The sequence below is a fragment of the Biomphalaria glabrata genome, chromosome 7 (genome assembly GCF_947242115.1).
Source record: "Biomphalaria glabrata chromosome 7, xgBioGlab47.1, whole genome shotgun sequence".
Lineage (NCBI taxonomy): Eukaryota > Metazoa > Mollusca > Gastropoda > Planorbidae > Biomphalaria > Biomphalaria glabrata.
This window is the reverse complement of record NC_074717.1, coordinates 17282843-17308753: the sequence shown is the minus strand read 5'-3', so window position 1 is coordinate 17308753 and position 25911 is coordinate 17282843. Positions and strand designations below refer to the sequence as shown.

The following is a 25911-nucleotide window of genomic DNA, read 5'->3' as shown; positions in this document are numbered from 1 at the left end:
CCACCGTAAGGGTGTGGCTTTCAATATGTATCACAGGTATTTCTGCGACGTCTTGTGCCAGGATTTGTCTTGGAGAGACGTATTGTAAGGCTAAACTCTTAATTAACAAGTGAGATTTTTTTTTGCTAACAAACGTTACTAGATTCTGTGTCGGCTTTATAAAAACGTACTGGGACGAAACGGCGAATAAAAATTCGTTTTGTAGAATATTAATCACAGCCGTTTCTATCGTGAAAAGTGTTTAGTTGTTCAAAGCACAAGATAAGATAACTAATAACCGGTTAGATATTACTATTTTTTAACATCTATTACACTTATGTCCTAAGTGGGAAAGTTAGTGATGAGTGGTGAATGAAGAGTCAGTTAGACAGTACATATATAATAAATTTCATTTTGAGCGGCCTCCGAAGGGGAAAAGACGCTATTAGTTTTGTGTGGCCTGTCTGTCCGTCTGTCCGTCCGTCCCGTTTAGATATCAGAAACTAGAAGAGAAAATGAAAATCGGACATCATGATATTTTAGATCATTCAAATTTCTGATGCAACGGCTCGTCTACTTTTTTTTCTGAAAGCGAAAAATCTAATTTTTTAAATCAATTATGCAAGCAGTTTTTTTTTTCAAAAAAATACACCATTTTTACAACTATTCACTATTAATAGAAACAAACACTGGAGGCTTTTTAATAAGGGAGATAACTATTTACCATTTTTTAAACACATTTATGCAAATCTGTTTAGATTTTTGGTCAAATAAAAAAATTTTTACAATTGTATTGCTAAGTTACGTTCTGTCATACTAAATATTACATTTACAAACAAAATGTTAACTTTTTTTTAAAAGAAAAAAACTATTTACTATGCAAATAAGTTGGACATAATTTAAAACAACAATTAATAAGTAGTTTTTCATATTATCGCGTGAATTTCTATAGACAATGCAATCAATAACAATGCATGATATATTTTGGCCTCAAGAGTTCTAGTCATTCTATACTACACAAAGATTAGGCGAAGAAGAAAATATTGCTAAGATCTTCCCTACTTTCCCTGAAAGCATATCGTACGTTGCTGGTACCATATAAAACTAACCTTGTAAATAGAGGACCATAACGCCCAGGATGATTGCTAAATCTCGGCATGATGCCAACTGTTTCACTCCGGTTTGCAGTCTATGGAGTCTACCTGAAAGCAATTCAGTATAGCTTAATAAACACATTTTTTTAACGCATCAACTATTTAAACTAAAACCTGTTCAACTCTTGTCCCCCGCAATGTTCAAGTCTGCTGGGTCTCAGAGTTGAAAGGTCAAGTAGTCATGCTATGAATTGCGTTTGTTTAGTGGCACCAATAAATGCTCGGATCCAAGTACAGGCAATGTGTCACATTTTGTGTTTCTATAGTGTTTAGATTTGTTGTTCATTATTCCAGGGTTGTTTTTGTTTGTTTTGTATATCTAGTTTGAACATGAAACTAGTGCCAGGGTTGGAACTTTATCGCCTTAGATTATTTTTTCATTATGTAGTTGTTAACGGCTTTCAGTCCGAAGTGAGACGTCACTTGATGTTTCGTACTTAAGCCATAATGAATATACTAATTGCAATATGAAATGTCTGAACGTAACCATTTGAGAAGTTACACTGCAAAGACTTTCTACCTAGCCAATAACAGGCCAAAAGTTTTACGAATAGATGCAATAATAATAATAATATCAACAGAGGAGATAATGACAACTGATCCCCCAGATATAGTGAGCAAATGGATGCTATCTTATTAGATTTTTCCAAGGCTTTTGACAAAGTTCACCACCATAATTTGCTTAAAAAAAATAATATATTTTGGCATTTATCGTCCATTGCGTCAGAGGATTAAAGATTTTCTGATAGGGAGAAAACAAACTGTAATAATCAATGGCTCTAAATCAACATTTTTAATTTTAATGTTTTCGTTTTTAATTTACATAAAAGATTTACCAAATTGCATTAGTTCGGGAACAAAAGTCTGATTAGTTGCATAATACATAGAACAATAAAAACAACACAAGATGCAGAAATTTTGCAAGAAAATTACAGAAATGGGAATCAAATTGGGCAAAAATCAAACAAAGCATTAAAGAAATTTCTATAAATCAAATAAGAACATAAAACTAAAATGTTATTTAACCTTGGTTAGGCCAATAATAGATTATGCATCCTCTGTTTGGGACCCCTCAACTCAAGAAAACATTAAGAAACTGGAACAGACACAAAATAGAGCAGTGAGATTCATAACAAACAAATATTCACATTTGACTAGAGTAACACCTTTAGTAAAATCACTAAATTTAGAAAGCCTTCAGGATAGAAGACTCAAAAGTAAAGTACCAATTATACATAAAACACTGAACCATAATCCTCTAATATAAAAACAAAATCTAATAAAATACTCAGAAAGACACAAAGATAAAGGCACATTCCTCTTTCCACATGCTAGGACAAAATCTATATATATAATTCTCTTCTTCCCTCAAGAGTTTTGTCGAGTAGTAAGAAGTAAAGGAAAGATCACTCTGCGGATAGTCCACGAGAAAACAAGAGGGGGGGGGAGAGAGAACACGTAGTCACAACATAGCAGGGCAGGACCGTTGCAATGTCACTCTTTTTTTTTATTTATTTCTACCTCATGTTTAAAAAAAAAGGGGGGGGGGGAGTAATCTACTTTCTAGTAAGTATCGAGGCGACAGAGCACTCTCAAGAGTTTGGACACAATGGAAAGATCACTCTTATTTTTGCAACTCGGACGGAGGGAGTTATCCTAAGTAATTTAAGAGCGAAAAAAAAGACAATTTTTGTCTGTATATTTCAGGAGATTTATATGAGTTTTCAAAAGATTTTAATAATTTTCCGGATATTTCCAGGACTTTTTCGTATATTTTGCAATTTCAGGAGATTTCCAGGACCTCCTGTTAAATCGACTGGAGGCCGCGGGTAATCAGTTATAAGTTATAAAATGGTTTAATTTAATAATATATACACCTAACATTAGCGCGGGTCCTATAAAAGTGCTGGGCCCACTGAGGTCGCATAATGGCCCTGCAAAATAGCGGCGTATGCTACGCCGCCAGTCGACTAGTTGTATAAATGCTCCTTCTTCCCTAGTGTTATTAGAGCATGGAATGGGTTGCCTGAGCCCTGAGCGGCAGAGCCAGCCAAGAATTTAAGTCATTGGTTAACATGCATGACTAGATGCATGACGCGTAGGACGTAATCATCATCTTTTTTTTTTGAAGTAACGTCTGTATTATATAAGATAAGAAGATAAGATATCTTCAAAGCCCTTGCTCCTTAACATTCCTACAAGAACAAAACGTTTCGATCAACAATGTAACCAGTGAGAAATTGTTTGGAATATATCTTAGCGTAACAAATGTGTTTATATATATATATATATATAAAGAGAGAGAGAGGTGTCGGTAGGATAGATAGATAAATAGATAGATAGATAGATAGATAGATAGATAGATAGATAGATAGATAGATAGATAGATAGATAGATAGATAGATAGATAGATAGATAGATAGATTCTCGTTGGCTGTCAGAGGGCGGTAGCTTCAGACCTGCCACATCACCAGAGGAGACAGTGAAAAAGGGAGACTACAATGAATTTTGTTTCTCTCTTACAGAAACTCGACCCTAGCAGCATGTCAGAGAATGAATAATCATTCGTTTCTACGATAAAAATAATAATCTTTATTATCCATTAGGACATTTGCCATACATTCTGTACATTACAAATACATGATAACTATTGAAACAAAATCTACGTTCCCACTAGTTCCACTCATACGTTAGAAAACGCTCCGCACCTGACCCCACCTGACCCCACTGAGATAGCTTACAGCGCTTCTCCAGACCTCCATACTGGATGAAGAGTGAATCTGTTGCTTTTTCAATACTCCAGAAAGAAACGTTTCTATTCTATAAAACTCTTTGAAACTCTCGATAGGAATTTATTGTAACATATTTTAAATATTTGTGTAAATTTTAACAGGAAAATTGTGTTATAAGTGTAAGTTTCTTTTCATTTTCAATATATTGCCCTACCTCACTGTGAGAGCTTTCAGTGTTCCCAAAGGTTCACAACTAGCCAAGGCAAAAAGTTTCAGAAAAATATAACAATATAACTATATGATAGTTTTTTCCAGCACAAAAGAGATACACCGCTAGCAAAGACAAACAGACACAAACACTCTTTTGTCCCCTGGCAATCAGATCATTAAATAGAAACAATTTGATATGAACTTTTTCACATGTAAATTATGAGTGTGTTCTGATGCAGTCCCAGCTGCTATGGGCAGGCCACATCGACAGAATTTAAGACTCTCGCATTCCTTAACCATTCCTTTAAGGGAAGCGATCGCAAGCTAGACAAAGAAAAAGCTTCAGAGGCACCCTCAAAGCTTCTCTGAAAGCCTTCAGCATTGAACCTGCCACGTGAGAGATGGAAGAACATGATAGAGCATCATGGCGTCGCGCTGTGAAAACTGTCGCACAAATTGCAGAGGACAAGAGAACAGCGCTGGCAGAAGACAAAAACGTTGGAGAGAACATAAAGCAAGACCAGAGACACAAGCTCCAGCTGGAATAACCTGCCCAGTGTGCAGCCGAACAATTCCGGGCTCAAGTAGGTCTCACCAGCTACATATGTATGTATGTATGTATGCATGTATGTATGTATGTATGTATGTATGTATGTGTGTGTGTGTGTGTGTGTGTATGTTTCTTACTATGAAAGACCGAAGAGTATAGGTATTGGTTTTCACCGGTGAATGTCAACACACAGTCACACACCATATACATCAGTGAAAGAGCGAGTATTTCATTACAAACTTGTACATTCGGACTCTCACTGGTGCTTGTCGACAAGCACAATACGCCCTGGTGAAGGTCGTACAGAGAGGATAGAACCAATCAAGATCTAGAGAATAGGAATGATAACAAATCAAATAAATGATAAGATGGTGTGCCATTTGTTCAATTTGTAAAAAAAAAAATTAAATTGCACAAATTCTTCATGAAGCCATGTTTGGCATGAAATCAAATAAAAGGTATAGCATCGTCTTTTTAGCATAGTGAGCAGACAACACGAACTACAATCTACCTCGTCATCACACCAAGTCCTGACTAAACAACATGACCTACTATCTAGATCATCACACCAGTACTGACTAAACAACATGACCTACTATCTACGTCATCACACCAGTACTGACTAAACAACATGACCTACTATCTACGTCATCACACCAGTACTGACTAAACAACATGACCTACTATCTACGTCATCACACCAAGTCCTGACTAAACAACATGACCTACTATCTAGATCATCACACCAGTACTGACTAAACAACATGACCTACTATCTAGATCATCACACCAGTACTGACTAAACAACATGACCTACTATCTAGATCATCACACCAGTACTGACTAAACAACATGACCTACTATCTACGTCATCACACCAAGTCCTGACTAAACAACATGACCTACTATCTAGATCATCACACCAGTACTGACTAAACAACATGACCTACTATCTACGTCATCACACCAGAACTGACTAAACAACATGACCTACTATCTACGTCATCACACCAGTACTGACTAAACAACATGACCTACTATCTACGTCATCACACCAGTACTGACTAAACAACATGACCTACTATCTACGTCATCACACCAGTACTGACTAAACAACATGACCTACTATCTACGTCTTCACATCAAGTACTGACTAAACAACATGACCTACTATCTACGTCTTCACACCAAGTACTGACTAAACAACATGACCTACTATCTACGTCATCACACAAGTACTGACTAAACAGCATGACCTACTATCTACGTCAACACACAAGTAATAACTAAACAACATGACCTACTATCTACGTCTTCACACCAAGTCCTGACTAAACAACATGACCTACTATCTACGTCTTCACACCAGTACTGACTAAACAACATGACCTACTATCTACGTCTTCATACCAAGTCTTGACTAAACAACATGACCTACTATCTACGTCAACACACAAGTACTGAGTAAACAACATGACCTACTATCTACGTCTTCACACCAAGTACTGACTAAACAACATGACCTATTATCTACGTCTTCACATCAAGTACTGACTAAACAACATGACCTACTATATACGTCATCACACAAGTACTGACTAAACAACATGACCTACTATCTACGTCTTCACGCCAAAACCTGACTAAACAACATGACCTACTATCTATGTCTTCACGCCAAGTCCTGACTAAACAACATGACCTACTATCTACGTATTCACGCCAAGTTCTGACTAAACAACATGACCTACTATCTCCGTCTTCAGTTAAGTACTGACTAAACAACATGACCTACTATCTACGTCTTCACACCAGTACTGACTAAACAACATGACCTACTATCTACGTCTTCATACCAAGTCTTGACTAAACAACATGACCTACTATCTACGTCTTCAGTTAAGTCCTGACTAAACAACATGACCTACTATCTACGTCTTCACACAAGTACTGACTAAACAACATGACCTACTATCAACGTCTTCACACCAAGTCCTGACTAAACAACATGACCTACAATCTACCACGTCTATCTACGTCTTCACGCTAAGTCCTGACTAAACAGCATGACCTACTATCTACGTCTTCAGTTAAGTCCTGGCTAAACAACATTACCTACTATCTACGTCTTCACACCAAGTCATGACTAAACAACATGACCTACTATCTACGTCTTCAGTTAAGTCCTGACTAAACAACATGACCTACTATCTACGTCTTTACACCAAGTACTGACTAAACAACATGACCTACTATCTACGTCTTCACACCAAGTACTGACTAAACAACATGACCTACTATCTAAGTCTTTAGTTAAGTACTGACTAAACAACATGACCTACTATCTACGTCTTCACACCAAGTACTGACTAAACAACATGACCTACTTTCTACGTCATCACACAAGTACTGACTAAACAACATGACCTACTATCTAAGTCTTTAGTTAAGTACTGACTAAACAACATGACCTACTATCTACGTCATTTCACAAGTACTGACTAAACAACATGACCTACTATCTAAGTCTTTAGTTAAGTCCTGACTAAACAACATGACCTACTATCTACGTCATTTCACAAGTACTGACTAAACAACATGACCTACTATCTACATCTTCACACCAAGTACTGACTAAACAACATGACCTACTATCTACGTCATCACACAAGTACTGACTAAACAACATGACCTACTATCTAAGTCTTTAGTTAAGTCCTGACTAAACAACATGACGTACTATCTACGTCTTCACACCAAGTACTGACTAAACAACATGACCTACTATCTACGTCATCACACAAGTACTGACTAAACAACATGACCTACTATCTACGTCATTACACAAATACTGACTAAACAACATGACCTACTATCTAAGTCTTTAGTTAAGTACTGACTAAACAACATGACCTACTATCTACGTCATCACACAAGTACTGACTAAACAACATGACCTACTATCTACGTCTTCATGCCAAGTACTGACTAAACAACATGACCTACTATCTACGTCATCACACAAGTACTGACTAAACAACATGACCTACTATCTACGTCTTCACGCCAAAACCTGACTAAACAACATGACCTACTATCTATGTCTTCACGCCAAGTCCTGACTAAACAACATGACCTACTATCTACGTATTCACGCCAAGTTCTGACTAAACAACATGACCTACTATCTCCGTCTTCAGTTAAGTACTGACTAAACAACATGACCTACTATCTAAGTCTTTAGTTAAGTACTGACTAAACAACATGACCTACTATCTACGTCTTCACACCAAGTACTGACTAAACAACATGACCTACTATCTACGTCATCACACAAGTACTGACTAAACAACATGACCTACTATCTACGTCTTCACGCCAAAACCTGACTAAACAACATGACCTACTATCTATGTCTTCACGCCAAGTCCTGACTAAACAACATGACCTACTATCTACGTATTCACGCCAAGTTCTGACTAAACAACATGACCTACTATCTCCGTCTTCAGTTAAGTACTGACTAAACAACATGACCTACTATCTACGTCTTCACACCAGTACTGACTAAACAACATGACCTACTATCTACGTCTTCATACCAAGTCTTGACTAAACAACATGACCTACTATCTACGTCTTCAGTTAAGTCCTGACTAAACAACATGACCTACTATCTACGTCTTCATACAAGTACTGACTAAACAACATGACCTACTATCAACGTCTTCACACCAAGTCCTGACAAAACAACATGACCTACAATCTACCACGTCTATCTACGTCTTCACGCTAAGTCCTGACTAAACAGCATGACCTACTATCTACGTCTTCAGTTAAGTCCTGGCTAAACAACATTACCTACTATCTACGTCTTCACACCAAGTCATGACTAAACAACATGACCTACTATCTACGTCTTCAGTTAAGTCCTGACTAAACAACATGACCTACTATCTACGTCTTTACACCAAGTACTGACTAAACAACATGACCTACTATCTACGTCTTCAAACCAAGTACTGACTAAACAACATGACCTACTATCTACGTCATCACACAAGTACTGACTAAACAACATGACCTACTATCTAAGTCTTTAGTTAAGTACTGACTAAACAACATGACCTACTATCTACGTCTTCACACCAAGTACTGACTAAACAACATGACCTACTATCTACGTCATCACACAAGTACTGACTAAACAACATGACCTACTATCTAAGTCTTTAGTTAAGTACTGACTAAACAACATGACCTACTATCTAAGTCTTTAGTTAAGTCCTGACTAAACAACATGACGTACTATCTACGTCTTCACACCAAGTACTGACTAAACAACATGACCTACTATCTACGTCATTACACAAGTACTGACTAAACAACATGACCTACTATCTAAGTCTTTAGTTAAGTACTGACTAAACAACATGACCTACTATCTACGTCTTCACACCAAGTACTGACTAAACAACATGACCTACTATCTACGTCATCACACCAAGTCATGACTAAACAACATGACCTACTATCTCCGTCTTCAGTTAAGTACTGACTAAACAACATGACCTACTATCTACGTCTTCACACCAGTACTGACTAAACAACATGACCTACTATCTACGTCTTCATACCAAGTCTTGACTAAACAACATGACCTACTATCTACGTCAACACACAAGTACTGAGTAAACAACATGACCTACTATCTACGTCTTCACACCAAGTACTGACTAAACAACATGACCTATTATCTACGTCTTCACATCAAGTACTGACTAAACAACATGACCTACTATATACGTCATCACACAAGTACTGACTAAACAACATGACCTACTATCTACGTCTTCACGCCAAAACCTGACTAAACAACATGACCTACTATCTATGTCTTCACGCCAAGTCCTGACTAAACAACATGACCTACTATCTACGTATTCACGCCAAGTTCTGACTAAACAACATGACCTACTATCTCCGTCTTCAGTTAAGTACTGACTAAACAACATGACCTACTATCTACGTCTTCACACCAGTACTGACTAAACAACATGACCTACTATCTACGTCTTCATACCAAGTCTTGACTAAACAACATGACCTACTATCTACGTCTTCAGTTAAGTCCTGACTAAACAACATGACCTACTATCTACGTCTTCACACAAGTACTGACTAAACAACATGACCTACTATCAACGTCTTCACACCAAGTCCTGACTAAACAACATGACCTACAATCTACCACGTCTATCTACGTCTTCACGCTAAGTCCTGACTAAACAGCATGACCTACTATCTACGTCTTCAGTTAAGTCCTGGCTAAACAACATTACCTACTATCTACGTCTTCACACCAAGTCATGACTAAACAACATGACCTACTATCTACGTTTTCAGTTAAGTCCTGACTAAACAACATGACCTACTATCTACGTCTTTACACCAAGTACTGACTAAACAACATGACCTACTATCTACGTCTTTACACCAAGTACTGACCAAACAACATGACCTACTATCTAAGTCTTTAGTTAAGTACTGACTAAACAACATGACCTACTATCTACGTCTTCACACCAAGTACTGACTAAACAACATGACCTACTATCTACGTCATCACACAAGTACTGACTAAACAACATGACCTACTATCTAAGTCTTTAGTTAAGTACTGACTAAACAACATGACCTACTATCTACGTCATTTCACAAGTACTGACTAAACAACATGACCTACTATCTAAGTCTTTAGTTAAGTCCTGACTAAACAACATGACCTACTATCTACGTCATTTCACAAGTACTGACTAAACAACATGACCTACTATCTACATCTTCACACCAAGTACTGACTAAACAACATGACCTACTATCTACGTCATCACAAAAGTACTGACTAAACAACATGACCTACTATCTAAGTCTTTAGTTAAGTCCTGACTAAACAACATGACGTACTATCTACGTCTTCACACCAAGTACTGACTAAACAACATGACCTACTATCTACGTCATCACACAAGTACTGACTAAACAACATGACCTACTATCTACGTCATTACACAAATACTGACTAAACAACATGACCTACTATCTATGTCTTCACGCCAAAACCTGACTAAACAACATGACCTACTATCTATGTCTTCACGCCAAGTCCTGACTAAACAACATGACCTACTATCTACGTATTCACGCCAAGTTCTGACTAAACAACATGACCTACTATCTCCGTCTTCAGTTAAGTACTGACTAAACAACATGACCTACTATCTAAGTCTTTAGTTAAGTACTGACTAAACGACATGACCTACTATCTACGTCTTCACACCAAGTACTGACTAAACAACATGACCTACTATCTACGTCATCACACAAGTACTGACTAAACAACATGACCTACTATCTACGTCTTCACGCCAAAACCTGACTAAACAACATGACCTACTATCTATGTCTTCAGTTAAGTACTGACTAAACAACATGACCTACTATCTACGTCTTCACACCAGTACTGACTAAACAACATGACCTACTATCTACGTCTTCATACCAAGTCTTGACTAAACAACATGACCTACTATCTACGTCTTCAGTTAAGTCCTGACTAAACAACATGACCTACTATCTACGTCTTCATACAAGTACTGACTAAACAACATGACCTACTATCAACGTCTTCACACCAAGTCCTGACTAAACAACATGACCTACAATCTACCACGTCTATCTACGTCTTCACGCTAAGTCCTGACTAAACAGCATGACCTACTATCTACGTCTTCAGTTAAGTCCTGGCTAAACAACATTACCTACTATCTACGTCTTCACACCAAGTCATGACTAAACAACATGACCTACTATCTACGTCTTCAGTTAAGTCCTGACTAAACAACATGACCTACTATCTACGTCTTTACACCAAGTACTGACTAAACAACATGACCTACTATCTACGTCTTCACACCAAGTACTGACTAAACAACATGACCTACTATCTACGTCATCACACAAGTACTGACTAAACAACATGACCTACTATCTAAGTCTTTAGTTAAGTACTGACTAAACAACATGACCTACTATCTACGTCTTCACACCAAGTACTGACTAAACAACATGACCTACTATCTACGTCATCACACAAGTACTGACTAAACAACATGACCTACTATCTAAGTCTTTAGTTAAGTACTGACTAAACAACATGACCTACTATCTAAGTCTTTAGTTAAGTCCTGACTAAACAACATGACGTACTATCTACGTCTTCACACCAAGTACTGACTAAACAACATGACCTACTATCTACGTCATTACACAAGTACTGACTAAACAACATGACCTACTATCTAAGTCTTTAGTTAAGTACTGACTAAACAACATGACCTACTATCTACGTCTTCACACCAAGTACTGACTAAACAACATGACCTACTATCTACGTCATCACACCAAGTCATGACTAAACAACATGACCTACTATCTACGTCTTCAGTTAAGTCCTGACTAAACAACATGACCTACTATCTACGTCTTTACACCAAGTACTGACTAAACAACATGACCTACTATCTACGTCTTCACACCAAGTACTGACTAAACAACATGACCTACTATCTACGTCATCACACAAGTACTGACTAAACAACATGACCTACTATCTAAGTCTTTAGTTAAGTACTGACTAAACAACATGACCTACTATCTACGTCTTCACACCAAGTACTGACTAAACAACATGACCTACTATCTACGTCATCACACAAGTACTGACTAAACAACATGACCTACTATCTAAGTCTTTAGTTAAGTACTGACTAAACAACATGACCTACTATCTACGTCTTTAGTTAAGTCCTGCCTCAACAGCTCGTTGAGTATATTTCTAGAAAAAGAGCGGGGCCGCGAAAGAGATTCTTCTACTGCAAGCAACAAAAATGTTACGAACCTGACAAAAACAATTTCCTCCTGCTCAAATTGGTGATACTGTATGAATACAAGTCCCTGGTGTGTCAGCGGTTGTAGGAATTGGAGATTCCAACTTCTATAAACTGGCAAATAAAAATGCAAGTGCCCCACAAATAAATGCAGTAAAAGCAAGAGACTCTTGTGCACTTCAAAACGTCCTCAAAGTTTCAGTTGTAATCAACAAGACTTCAATCACTGAACTTAGTACGTGTTTTTTTTATTACTGTTATTTTCTGTTCTCCATTACAATCTGACAATGCACTGTTGTAAGTTCGATAGTTTCTGTCCATGTGCTGTTACTTCAACTTTCTTCACTTTGGACAAATAGTGCAATGTATTTTACTAATAAAGTATGATCCATAGAAGACATGTCCACCGCGGTACACATTTATTGGAACAAACTTACACAATAAAATCTGAAGCCCTAACTTTATTCAAGTACTACTGTAATCAATATTTAGAAGGCAAGGAAGAGCGAGCATCCCTTCTACTCACGCTATCAAACTGTCCTATAAATTGACCTAGGCATTTAAATTTTCTGGGGTTAGTTAAAAACTTCTCTACAGAGTGACGAATCACTCTCCTCAACTTGATTGGTCACTCCTCTCAGAAAAAGAGGCGAAAAAGTGACGTCATCCATGTGACGTTTTAACTGTCAACGTTTTACAGCGACTGAAATACGGAGTAGAAACCAGAAATCTCCGACCTAGTCAACAGTCACCATTCAACAGTCACTATGCGTGGAGAAGGTCGACATTTGCCGATGTAAGTCAGAAAAAAAGGGTTTTTAGCAAATGTGTCGGATGTACGCCAAGAGACTATGTGAATGTTGACTGTCGACTTTCACCAGATTTCGTTTTTTCGCGGTAATTTATTTATTATGGGCATAGATAGATAGAGAGATAGACAACTTCTTTTGATTTGATTACATGTATCTATATTTCTTAATCATTAATCTCGTTTATACATGATCATAAATTCAATGAAGGCAAAGATATTCCCTTGAACTAAAATAAACACCTTCACGCCCCTCTTGTCAGCATGTCACAGGCTGAGAACCACTGAACTCTCGCAACTATCTATAACATGCAAACAAGCTCATTATCTCAAGCAATTCATTTCGTTCAATACAAACCTTCGATTTTGTCAAGTAGGGACAAAATATTGTAGAGATGAGTAAAAAGACCTTTCTATGATTACTGATGATTAATTGATGTAAAAAAAAATACAGGTTTTGTATCCTTGGAAATTATGCAAGCATTGAAACCATAATGGACTATCCAGGTTTTTTTAGCGGCCACCTGAAAGGGGAAAAGATGCTATTAGTTTTGTGTGAAATGTCTGTCCGTCTGTCCGTCCCGTTTAGATCTCGTAAACTAGAAAAGATTGTGAAAATCCGACATCATAATATTTTAGTCCATTCAAAGTTCTGATGCAACGGCTACTTTTTTCTTTTCTAAAAGCGAAAACTCTAATTTTTTAAATCACTTATGCAAGCAGTTTTTTCATAAAAATACACCACTTTTAAAACTATTCACTATTAATAGTAACAAACATGGGAGGCTCTTTAGTAGGGGAAACATATACATATCATATTTTTAACACATTTATGCAAATGGTTTTAGACTTTTTGTTTAAAAAAATTTTTAACATTTGTATTGCTAGGTTATGTAAGTTCTGTCCTACTAGCTAATACATTTACCCAAAAATAATGTTAACTTTTTTAAAGAGAACAAAATCTATTTAGTATGCATATAAGTTGTGGATATAATTTAAAACAACAATTAATAAGTAGGTTTTCCTATTATTGCGTGAACTGCCGGGCTCTGCTATGGCCATCCAGTAACTCTTTTTGTATAGGGTAGAGAGTGGACTCAGAGGAGTATCGACGCGTAATTGCATACGATAAATATCAATAAGTAGCAGATATATTATATAAGTACGAACTACTTATTTACACAGATTGTGTATATGCTCCACAAAAGATACGCCCGCCACTATGGAGAGGTGTCGAGTGGGGGGGCGATCACTGGATCCGCCAGTGGTATAATCTAGTATGTTTGTAAGACCTGGTCACTGTAAATTTCAGACTTCAGAAATGAGATTCGACGTCTGAATCTCATAATCGAATTCTGTGAGATACCTTCCACCAGGCAACGTTCACGTTACTGGCGAACTCTAGAGAAAACAAACCTCAGAGGAGCCAAAGTAGGCCTACTTAGGATGTTAAACTTCAGAGGAGCCAAAGTAGGCCTACTTACGATGTTAAACTTCAGAGGAGCCAAAGTAGGCCTACTTAGGATGTTAAACTACAGAGGAGCCAAAGTAGGCATGCTTAGTATGTTTAACCTCAGGGGAGCCAAAGTAGGCCTACTTATGATGTTAAACCTCAGAGGAGCCAAAGTAGGCCTACTTACGATGTTAAACCTCAGGGGAGCCAAAGTAAACCTACTTAGGATGTTAAACTACAGAGGAGCCAAAGTAGGCCTACTTAGGATGTTAAACCTCAGGGGAGCCAAAGTAGGCCTACTTAGGATGTTAATCTACAAGAACAAAACGTTTCGATCAACAATGTCACCAGTGAGAAATTGTTTGGAATATATCTTAGCGTAACAAATGTGTTTATATATATATATATATATATATATATATATATATATATATATATATATATATATATATATATATAAAGAGAGAGAGAGGTGCCGGTAGATAGATAGATAGATAGATAGATAGATAGATAGATAGATAGATAGATAGATAGATAGATAGATAGATAGATAGATAGATAGATAGATAGATAGATATAGATATAGATAGATCGTAATATTAATAACATATGTATATTTATATGCCTCCTCATATCTTTTTTTCTCACGAGATCTCTTCGTGTTCCACTTTATTTTCGGTTTCTTGCTTGCTACTTCAATGTCCCTTTAAAAATAACACACATTTGTTGTTTTTTTTTCTTCTTACATTCCAGGGAGGCACGGGATGTAGACTAGTACATTGACTACACACCTGGCTAATATGTTTACCTGTTTTAAAGGCATACTTCAATTTATTGTATCTTATGTAATGTCTGGCTCATATATGTGTGCTGGGGGTTTCGAACGCCATAAAAAAAATGAAATGGTTCTCAACTTCTCTCTACAGTTCCAATCATGCACATTTAGTTACACTTATTCACAGTGTTTGTAGCTTGTGGTATTCATAGAATGTCAACGTTCACGTTTGAATAGCCAATCTAGTTGTTAGCGACTAGTTTAAAAGTAATGAAACTAAAACTCACAATTACTATAACAAGTCCTGCATTCACAACTCAAGTGTCAGAAGGCTATGTAAATCAAATGGACGTGAAACTGCAAGTCTTATGGTATTCACTTTTGGTGTAAAGTTAAACTTGACCGATATGGGCTGAGTGAGTCAATTTATTGCACATAGTGTCAGGAGTAGGTTCTAGGGGAAGTGTACAATGGACAGGGCGGTTTGATGAACAGATGCATCTCTCGCTATCGAGTGAAAGAATATTTGCTAGAATAGTTTTAATCATGTCTTGTGACCCCAACCCTTGACAAGACATTTAAAATAAGACATTTAAAATAGGACATTTAAAATAAGACATATATTATGAGTTTTACCCACCAGTAACACTCGGTAGTGTTTTAATTAAACCAAGGATTATTTGACCGACTTTGTCCTTACATGACACTGAAATATGAATCCTCTTTTGCCTCTCCTCTAGTAGAGCTCTTTCGTGGTAAGTTCACCATTGCAGGCGTAGGCTAGAAATGTTTTGTTTTAGATGTGTTACATTCCAAAAGTAAAATGTATCTACTTTATTATGTCTTGGCTGAATGTCTTAGTGTCAAAACTTATTATTCTGTTACATAGTATTGTCCCAGAGTGGATCTGATACACATACACACACACACACACACACACATATATATATATATATATATATATATATATATTATATATATATATATATATACATATATAGGCCTTTTTATGTGACGGTACGCACCGGTACGGCGTACCGGAACCTTTTTCAATGTGGGGGAAAATTATTACTTTTCTTGTATTTTAAAGTTTATTATTAATTTGCTAGTAGTTAAAAGTTAGGCAATCCATCACTGAGTACCAGCACCTATTTCTTAACAAAAAATATATATATTTATTCAATTTTTAACATTAATACAAACCACATACACGTACATTACTAGTAGAATACATAAGATTTCATTACTTACATATATTTTTACAACATAGTGTTTTTCATTTCCAAAATTATTTCTCAAATACACTCCACAGTAAACAACACACTTGCACTTGAAGATAAACAAGCCGGTTACTCGATGCAACCCAAGTTTCATTCATAATTCATCAGCTAGCCTTGACATTTGCTTGTACCCAACTACTTTACATTCATTTGTCCTGGTTGGCCATGTGCTACATACTTCACTTTATAGCCAATAAGATTCTGACCCATGGTGAACGAATTTTGTTAGTTGCGTATAATTAAAAAGACAATTTAGTTTAGTAGATACGAGATTAGTACTTGCAGATTTTTACAAAGGTTTTAACAACTCAGTCTGAATGGTACACTTTTTTATACATGTTATTTCTCCCACACCCATTATAGGATCAATTTTAAACTTTACACAATTATTTTTTGTACATTAATCAATCAAAAAATTAACCAATTAGTTAATTAATTACCGGTATTGGTAATTATTTTGTTAGGTATTGAACAAGGACTATACATTAACATTATTATACTAATTAAGAGATGTGGATGTATATGTGGAGTACTTCCCCTTGTTACGTTTTTTCCACGTTTTTTTTTCACTTCCGTCAGATCAAGTTGAAATTCTACATATAAAAAATGGAGCTTATTCCTGCAGTATTTAGATTTATGAGCCACTGATTGTGTGGCTCTTCCCCTTAGATAAGCTTTGTTTTTTTTAATTTTAAAAATGTTTTTATTTTTTTATTTTCTTGTTTTTGTTTTACTCTGGTTATGAACTTCTTGTGACAGTTTAGACTCAGAGCTACACAGAGGAATGTCAATATTTCTGTTCATATAATTCATGTGTGGGCTTAATTTTTGTGTGTTCGTGTTTGTTTGTTTTTTTACTTACAATATCTCATCGTAAAATGGAGTTTTTTTGTCTTTAATATTCAAAAGATATGTACACCCAGAGGAGGACAAAAAGGACGACAAAAAGGACACCATTGAAGTCTGTGAAAACTATTAGACTTTGTCAGAGCTATCCCAAGAGTCCACTAGAAAGTAATCTCGTAGACATGATATCAATAGTAAGCTCACAGTTATTCGGCTTTGTTTGCATTGCCTAGGAGTGCAGCACAGAGGTCTGGAGGTATTGGGTAAACAGAAACTTAGATATCGTGTGGTAGAAACTGAAATCCCTTTTTAGAACTGGAATTAGAGGGTCCCTGAGTTTAGACACAAGAGTTTTGGGAAGGTCAACAAGCTCATAGATTATTTTATTTACAAAAATAGATTTTGTTTCTAACTTTTGTCACTTCCTTTCTTAAGTGCATTGTTTTCATCTTCTCTCTCTCCATACCTCTCTCTCTCTCTCTTTCTATCTATCTAACTATCTATGTATCTAACAATTTATAATATAATGTAGCAATATTATTTTTTTGTTTGTATTATACCCTAGGTTAAAAAGTGTGTTCTCAAGAAATGAACGTACAAGTCTCTAATATGTAGAACTAGTTGTCAATCAGATACTTTGTCCGAAATGTCAACGTTCTTTACGCTACTTTTCATTTATGTCAAAAAGCAGCATTTTTATGAATGCATTCATTCTAAACATGTTTTTAAAATTGTCAATAAAATGTCCAATATGATGAAGTTTACTTGCCTTGGTTCTTGAAACTGTTCAAGAAGAAATATCTTTCTACTAGGTCACGGTTGAGGAAACAAACCACTTGCTTACTTGGTACGTTTCAACTGAGTTTACCTGAGAGTAGGTATAATATATAACAACTTTTTACCTGTTTATTTCTAAGCTGCTACAATGGTGCTCAAACTTTGTCACTGTTCAGTATCCTAAGGTTAAATAGAAAATCAATATGACCACTGTCTTGAATTAAAAATAGAATCAATTAAAATATTCCTTAAAATATGTTGTATCATTATTAGAAGAAACAAGATTACAAAGAAAGTTTGTGTTATCAAACAAACTCAGAGGCGCCGCTATCGAAGTCACCAATGGATCAATGGACCATGAATATTTAAGCCATAGTCTTGTTTTGATCGTTTAAATTAATAAAATTGTAAAAAATCGTTTGGCGTTTTTTTTTTTCACACAAAATCGAAAAAAATCAATGTTACACACACACACATAAAGTAATCTAAAAAAAATCCAAATTAGAGAGTCATAAATTGGTCATCGTTGATCGCAAATAATTCTTGATCAAATTTAGTTTGAAAACAAATCGCTGGTATGTAGTCACAATCGTCAGAGATATGTGAATCAAGAAGACAATATTCGGGACTGAACTATCAAACTTTTTTTTAAATTCAGGAGCTCATTAGGTTTTTGTTTCAGAAGGTTTGGAGGCTTCGAAATAAACGAAGATAAACCATTAGAGCCTATTTTGCCTTAGACGAATTCGCTTTAGTTAATGTCGTTAAGGGGTTGTTCGTAAATGACGTCACGCTCTATGGGGGAGGGGGGTTTGAGAAAATGTGACTCTTTGTGACAAGGGGGAAAGGGGGGGGTAGCGATTTTGTGACGTCAAAAATTTACAATTCAGAAAAAAACACAAATAAAATATTTTTTTAATCTTCAAAAATCTTCGAAAAATAATAACATTTTTTTAGGTACTCAACATGAACTTCTCATGTAGTTTTATTCTCAAATAAAAAGCATTGAATTATAGAGATATTTCAGTCTTGTTTGAGGAGTTAAGCTGAAAACATCATTCTGGCACTGCCGACTGAGAATTTCACGTTGTTCTTCTCAAAAATACTAATCTTAAATTTCCGGAAAATTTTTTTTATTTGTGACGTGACGCAGAGGGGGGGGGGTCTGAGAATTTGTGATACTTTGTGATAAGGGGTGAGGGGGTCAAAAAAGGTCATTTTTTGCGTGACGTCATTTACGAACGACCCCTAACACTGTTGAGACTTGTTTAAATATGAGAATTCCATTGTTGGAATGGCGAAAAAAAAATCATATTTATCAGCCACATTATAGATCAGTTTCGGTGATTATTTCGTAAACACTGTGGTCCAATAAAGTATACATTGCCCTCCTCTTTTTCAACTGTTGCCATTACGTCAATGAGGTTCTGCACTAGTCCCCAATCTGATTAGGCCAAATGAATAGCAAAACAAAACTCCTGTGGAAGTGCCCGCCCTAGGGAATGCGAGAGCTTTCCCATTGCACGGTGCGGAGTTGAAAGGGAGCTTCCACGACCCTGTCGATAATCCATGCGCCTTTCCTCAAGGGACCGTTACACTAATGGGGAATCCTGCACGGTTAGCTTGGTACAACATAGGAAAATGGCGGAGATTCCCGGTATACTCGGCCTTCGGCCATGCATTCTAGTCCATGCGCCCGGAGTGCAAGATATATCGGAAATAGCAATGCTTTACATAAGCATTGACTTGGATCTCTTCCAGACAGAACGGTTGTTCAAACAGGCTTACACGCCTAGAGCTCGAAGAGCCTTCGGCTCAGCTCTTTAGACAATCAAACGGTCCAAGGAAGAATACATTTCTCTTCGTAGCTCTTTCTTGTGTGTTAATACAGAATCTTCATCTATATCGCCTGGCATGTTTATCTTGCGACTAATACGTCAAGAAGTTCTGTATCAATCCCCAGATTTCTGCAAAGGTAATACTGGTTTCATCGATGTTCTCTCATTAGTTAAGAATGTTTTTTTAATGTTTTCAGTTTGAGTGCGCAGTTTTGAAACGATTTCGGCTTGAAAGTTTGAGCAGTAATCGCCACAGGGTGCACTTATTTCAAAGTGTTTATTTTTAGGGAAGACCAGGAAGGCACCAAGACCAGCATTGATGGTGGCTTTGAAGGCCGATCCGTCGGTATATAAATATATAGCTGTTTTTTGGATAGCTTTCAATTGTTTCGAGCGTGCCAACTTTAAGCTCCAGTGGATTTGATTCTTTTGTTAAGGTTTTATGTAAATGCAAATGTGTTTTAATGGTTGGTTGTAAGGTCCGGGCGTTACGTTTGAAAATCTGGTAATTTTTTCTCTGTTATTGGGTAGGTGGTATTAGGGCTAGTTCGTCAGTAAGTTGGATCAGAGTTCTTTGCTTTTGTTTGGTTGTTTTTTCATATTACTCTGTGTTGGTAGTTTATTAGGATAATCGTCCTCAAACCTTCTGTATCTCTCAATAGCTTTTAATGCTGCTCTGTTGCGCCTTAACTCAATATTGGAGTCTATTTCACATGCTGCTGTGGGAGTAGTTCTAATACCTCCACTAATTAGACTCATGGCTTGGTTTTGGATTGTGTCTAATGATGATTGATGGGTTTTGTTGGCGGCTACTTGTATGAAGAGACAGTTATCCATTACAGATCTGACGTATCCGGTGTATAAATGTCTTAAGGTTTTCTATTCAGCTCCCCAGGATGTTCCTGCAAGGTGTTTTATTATGTTTAATCTTTGTGACGCCTTTTCTTTTAAATCTGCCATAAAGTGTTTTAGAGACAGTCTTTGGCCTAATTTTACATCAAGATATGTTGGATTTTCTTCTTTATTTATTGGTTGTGAGTCTATTTTTAGGATGTGGTTTCTTTTTGCTGTTTTGTTGCTGTGGCTAAAGATTGAGTAAACTGACTATTTTTTGTTTATTTCCATTTTCCATAATTTTGAATAGCTGGAGATAGTTGTGAGGGCTCTATTTAGTTTGGATCTAGTCAGCACTGGATATTTCTCTGTAGTCCAAATTAAAAGGTCGTCTGCGTCAAGTGCCTTATTGACCGAAATGAGATCCGGGAGGTCATTCATAAAGATTAGAAAGAGAGTGCTTAGGGCTGAACCTTGTAGTAGTCCTTCTTCCAAACTTTTTTAAAACTAGAGATGGCGCCTTTTATAGGTTGGGGGTTTGTTATTTGTTTCTTTCCTGCTAGCCGGTGCAGAAGGGTCCAGGCCTTTCGACCAACCTTGTTTAGATCTAGTTGTTCGCATGTTGTAGTCCACTTTTTCTTTTTTTCTGTTTTAATTTTGTATCTTATAAGCCCTGTCAATTTGTTGTACTTTGTCTTGTTCTCTCTAGTATGTTTTTTTTTTCTATAGTCTTCCTGGCCATGTTTCTTTCTTTTACTACTTTATCTAATTCTGGTGTATTGTTTCTTGTAAAAAAGATGCCCAGCTAGCTTTTTTATAGTTCCATCTAGTTGTTTTGCTGGGTTGGTATCTACCTGGTGTTCCAATATTGAGGATTAAGGCCTGGTCAGGGCCGGTCCTAACAATTGCGGGCCCTACGCGAAACTGATTACGCGGGGCCTAGTCTGGGTGGGAATAAGGATAATAAGTGAAAATTAAGATTTTGTATTAGAATAAAAAATCGACTTTACTAAGTACAAAATTGCGATCAAATTAACTTTACTTTACGAACCTTGCAACCCATGGCATATTTATATGCCAGTAACTATAAAAGTAAATAAAGTATTGTAGCTTCCGATTAAGGTGAAAATTCACCCGATTATTACATTTTATTACTTGAAAGCTGACAATGCCTTTTTTCTTTTATCGCGCGTTAGGATTTTCGTTTTCCGCAATAAATGACGCCCACAAATGACAATTTTGTATATTTTTCAAGAGATTTTTATGTTTTCAGTAGATTTTAATAAATTCAGGAGATTTCCAGGAATTTTTCGTATATATTTTGCAATTTAATAATTACACCTAGAATTAGCGCGGGGCCTATGAAAGCGCGTGGCCCACTGCGACCGCATAGGTTGCATTGGCCTAAGACCGGCCCTGGTGTACTACCTATGTCTTCAAAAACTGTTATTTTAGAAGAGTTAGTAATGTCTGTAGAGATAAAAGTTAGGTCAGGTCTGCTAGTTGTGTTGTGTGCTCTATGGAGGAATGTTGGAGGTGAGGTTTTGTTTTGCAGAAGTTGTAGGTTAGAGGCATTTGTTACATCCTTTGCCACTCTTGTAGTATGGGTAGCCTAGGGAGGGTGCGTGTGCATTAAAGTTACCAGCTATTATTGTCCTTGTGTAGTGTGGTAGTTGTAGGTCTATTTCTGCTGTTAAAGATGGTTCCTCCTCTCCAAAGAAGTGTTTCCTGCATGTCGATATCTGTAGTGTTCTGTACGTGTTCTACTGTGGCTTGAGTGTCGTTTCTTATGAGGGTCATAATTCCCTGACATTAGGTGCAAAGGCATCTGTACTGTGTGTAGCCTGTGATGTTTTTTTTTCTTGGGCAGTAGTGTTTCTTGTAATAGTGCTATGTGTATATCATGCTTCTTAAGTATGTGTTGGAGTTCTGTTGTCTTGTTTTGTAGGCCTAAGATGTTGAGTTGCAAAAGGTTTAGGTGTTTGCTGCTTGTCTGTTTTTTTTATTTCCAGTAGCTGACTTATCATAGGCAGTCCTGGAAGAAACTACCATGCGCAGACCTTTTACGAGGCGATGTCTGAGCTTGTATGGATGTTTCGTAAAATTCCTTGGCATTTAGTGTAGGCTGGGTGTTTCCTCGGGCTTTTTTTTTTAAATATATAGTCCCCGCATTTTAAGGAAAATTGTGGTCTTGGCAATTTTCTCCAATACTGACATAAAAGAACATCTGCGTCTAAAGACTGTAACCGGAATATCCATGGAACAAGGGGGGGAGGTGGGTTTGGCCAATGGTCCATTCTCCGCCATCCACAGAGCTCTCCAAATGTAACTATTCTGCAGTAGAAAGCTTAATGTGTACTGTGCCCTGCGTATGCCCTGTGGATCTAGGCTCCTTCACGCTATCACATTCACCAGATCCAGAAAAACTTCATCATGGGTTTATATCCAGTAGTAGAGTGTAGTGAGACATAGACCTCCGTCTGGAGTGTAGTGCAATACAGATCTCCGTCAAAAAGCACCGGGGGGGGGGGAACTATTATTCGCTTATTGAAATGCAAGTGGAAAGGCAGTGGGAATATTTATTACTCTTGGTCATTTCCATGCCCCGATAAAGTATCGCCACAAAGTGGAGGTTTGGAGTCATAGTTTTCCTTCTCCTAGATGGGTTGCGTTATTCAGGCTGACGTGCCCCATCAACACGATGCTAAACTGGTTTTGAGGCGCCAGTGTTCCACCTTTCATCCCTTCTCCTGTCAGTTTGTAAGAAGAGGTTCCGCCGGATTTTTGGAAAAATCACACGTGAAGGTCAGGCGCTGGATTTGACTGTCAGAGGCATTTAGAGACGCAAGCCATGGGAGCATTTCTTGGAAAGTGGGAGCTTATCCCCACTTTCATCCCCGGCATTGACAGTCCTTTGGAACCCAATTTCTTACTAAAACATAACAAAAATCTCATTATCATTAATATTATGTTCCAGATTTTTAAGGAAAAACAATACTTTGAACCAAGTGGAAAACATAGGACATATAGAACTACAAGAAAAGGGGATCCAAAAATGATTAGCAAACATCAAACCTAATAAAGCGTCTGGACCTGATGGTATTCCAGCTAGATTACTCAAAGAACTAAGCAATGAGCTAGCACCAGTGTTTAAAATACTTTTTCAGGCATCTCTTAATTAATCAGGGACTGGAAAGAAGCTAACGTCACTCCCCTATTCAAAAAAGGAGAAAAATCTGACCCAGGAAACTACAGACCAGTATCACATGTAAAATCCTAGAACACATAATATGTAGTAGCATCCTAAACCATTAAGTCCATAACAACGTATCTTTAGGAAATTTAGATCATGCGAAACACAATCTAATAGGAGAAATTGATGATTTTTCAAAAGGTTTACATAATAATGGGCGGATAAATGCTATTTTATCAGATTTTTCAAAAGCCATTTGACAAAGTTTACCACCATAGCGTGCTTAAAAAATTAAATATTTTGGCATTGCTGGTTCATTACATAATGGGTTTAGGATTTTTGATAGGGAGAGAACAACTGTAATAATAAATGGCTCTAAATCAACACCAATAACAGTAAACTCAGGCCCACTACTCTTCCTAATTTACAAAAATGTTCAGGTTGATTTGATTTGATTTGATGTTCAGGAATAAAAGTAAGATTATTTGCGTAATATATAAGTAGTGGAGTGGATACCTTTTCAGGAAACACCGGCCACCCCGATATCCACGTGACCCTTCCCCCTAGATGGCACCTTGTGTCCGCGCATAAAAAAGCAGACAAAGTGGGTACTGTCCATTCTACCGGCATCTTTTGTCACTGTAGTGTCCGTATGTTACTGGACCTACGTCGTCTCCACTCCCTTTTGTGCCTGGTTCTACACCATGTGTTTACGTATGGCTGCAGGTAATCACATTTTACTTATTCATATTAGATTGTAATTTTAATAAGTAGTTTGTATAGAATATCATTACCGCGGTTTTTGCTCATGTTGGACTATTCTTAGTTTTAGAAGCCAGCATGTAGATGAATTCATTTATTGAAATGCGTACCTGTAATATTCTATATAGAATGTCAACTGTCCATCTTGTAAATGTATTTTTACAACAAGTGTTTAGATGCTGGCTTTTAAGAAACAGTATATTTGTGAGTGATGAGTGTATAGATTTGTTATATTTAATTATAGTTTTTGTAAGGAAAGGAAAGAGCGAAACTCTTCAAACAATGTATATATTAGTTTTATGTAGAACAACTAGTTGATTTATTTTTAGAAAACTATGTTGTCATTTATTTTTATAATGTTTTTGGTGTTCCATATCTCTCTTGTGTTTGTAAAAGAGATGATTGGTTCACACTATAAGATTTTCTTTACCGCTCAGCCACCGCGCCTCCCCTGGCCTAACTGATGTATTATAATTGATCTAATTGTTTTGAAAAGGCTCAATCGAATCCTCAAAAAAAAAATTTAAAAATTCCGCAATAAAAAAAAGTTCACAAAAATGAAGTTTATAAGATTATTTGTAATTTGTAAGAACTTTAAAGATTCTCATTTGTTATAAACAGATTAACAAATATTCCAAAAATTAATATAGAAATTTTCAACTCATCTATCTTTTCCATCACTCTTTTTTTTTTATTTCAAAGCATTATATTTTATCGCAATTTCTAGCCATTTTGCAATGTCCAACCATATATATTTTATATAAATATTAT

The 25911-nt window shown here is 36.6% G+C and overlaps 1 protein-coding gene across 3 annotated transcripts in view; it reads right to left on the bottom strand.

Annotated features, from left to right (window-relative positions):
- Nucleotides 1-18660, bottom strand: part of LOC106051973 (hemocyte protein-glutamine gamma-glutamyltransferase-like) — a 77006-nt gene extending 58346 nt beyond the window's left edge. The window contains exons 1-2 of one of the 3 annotated variants that reach the window (XM_056036714.1): nt 18502-18660; nt 1089-1177 (exon numbers count right to left, since the gene is read on the bottom strand). In XM_056036714.1, coding sequence (XP_055892689.1) covers nt 1089-1138 — 50 coding nt within the window. In that variant the 5' untranslated portion in view covers nt 1139-1177; nt 18502-18660. Of the gene's footprint in view, nt 1-1088; nt 1182-16861; nt 17011-18501 lie in introns of those variants that run through there. The other 2 variants (XM_056036716.1, XM_056036715.1) reach the window with 2 other exon arrangements.
- Nucleotides 18661-25911: the final 7251 nt, after the last annotated feature.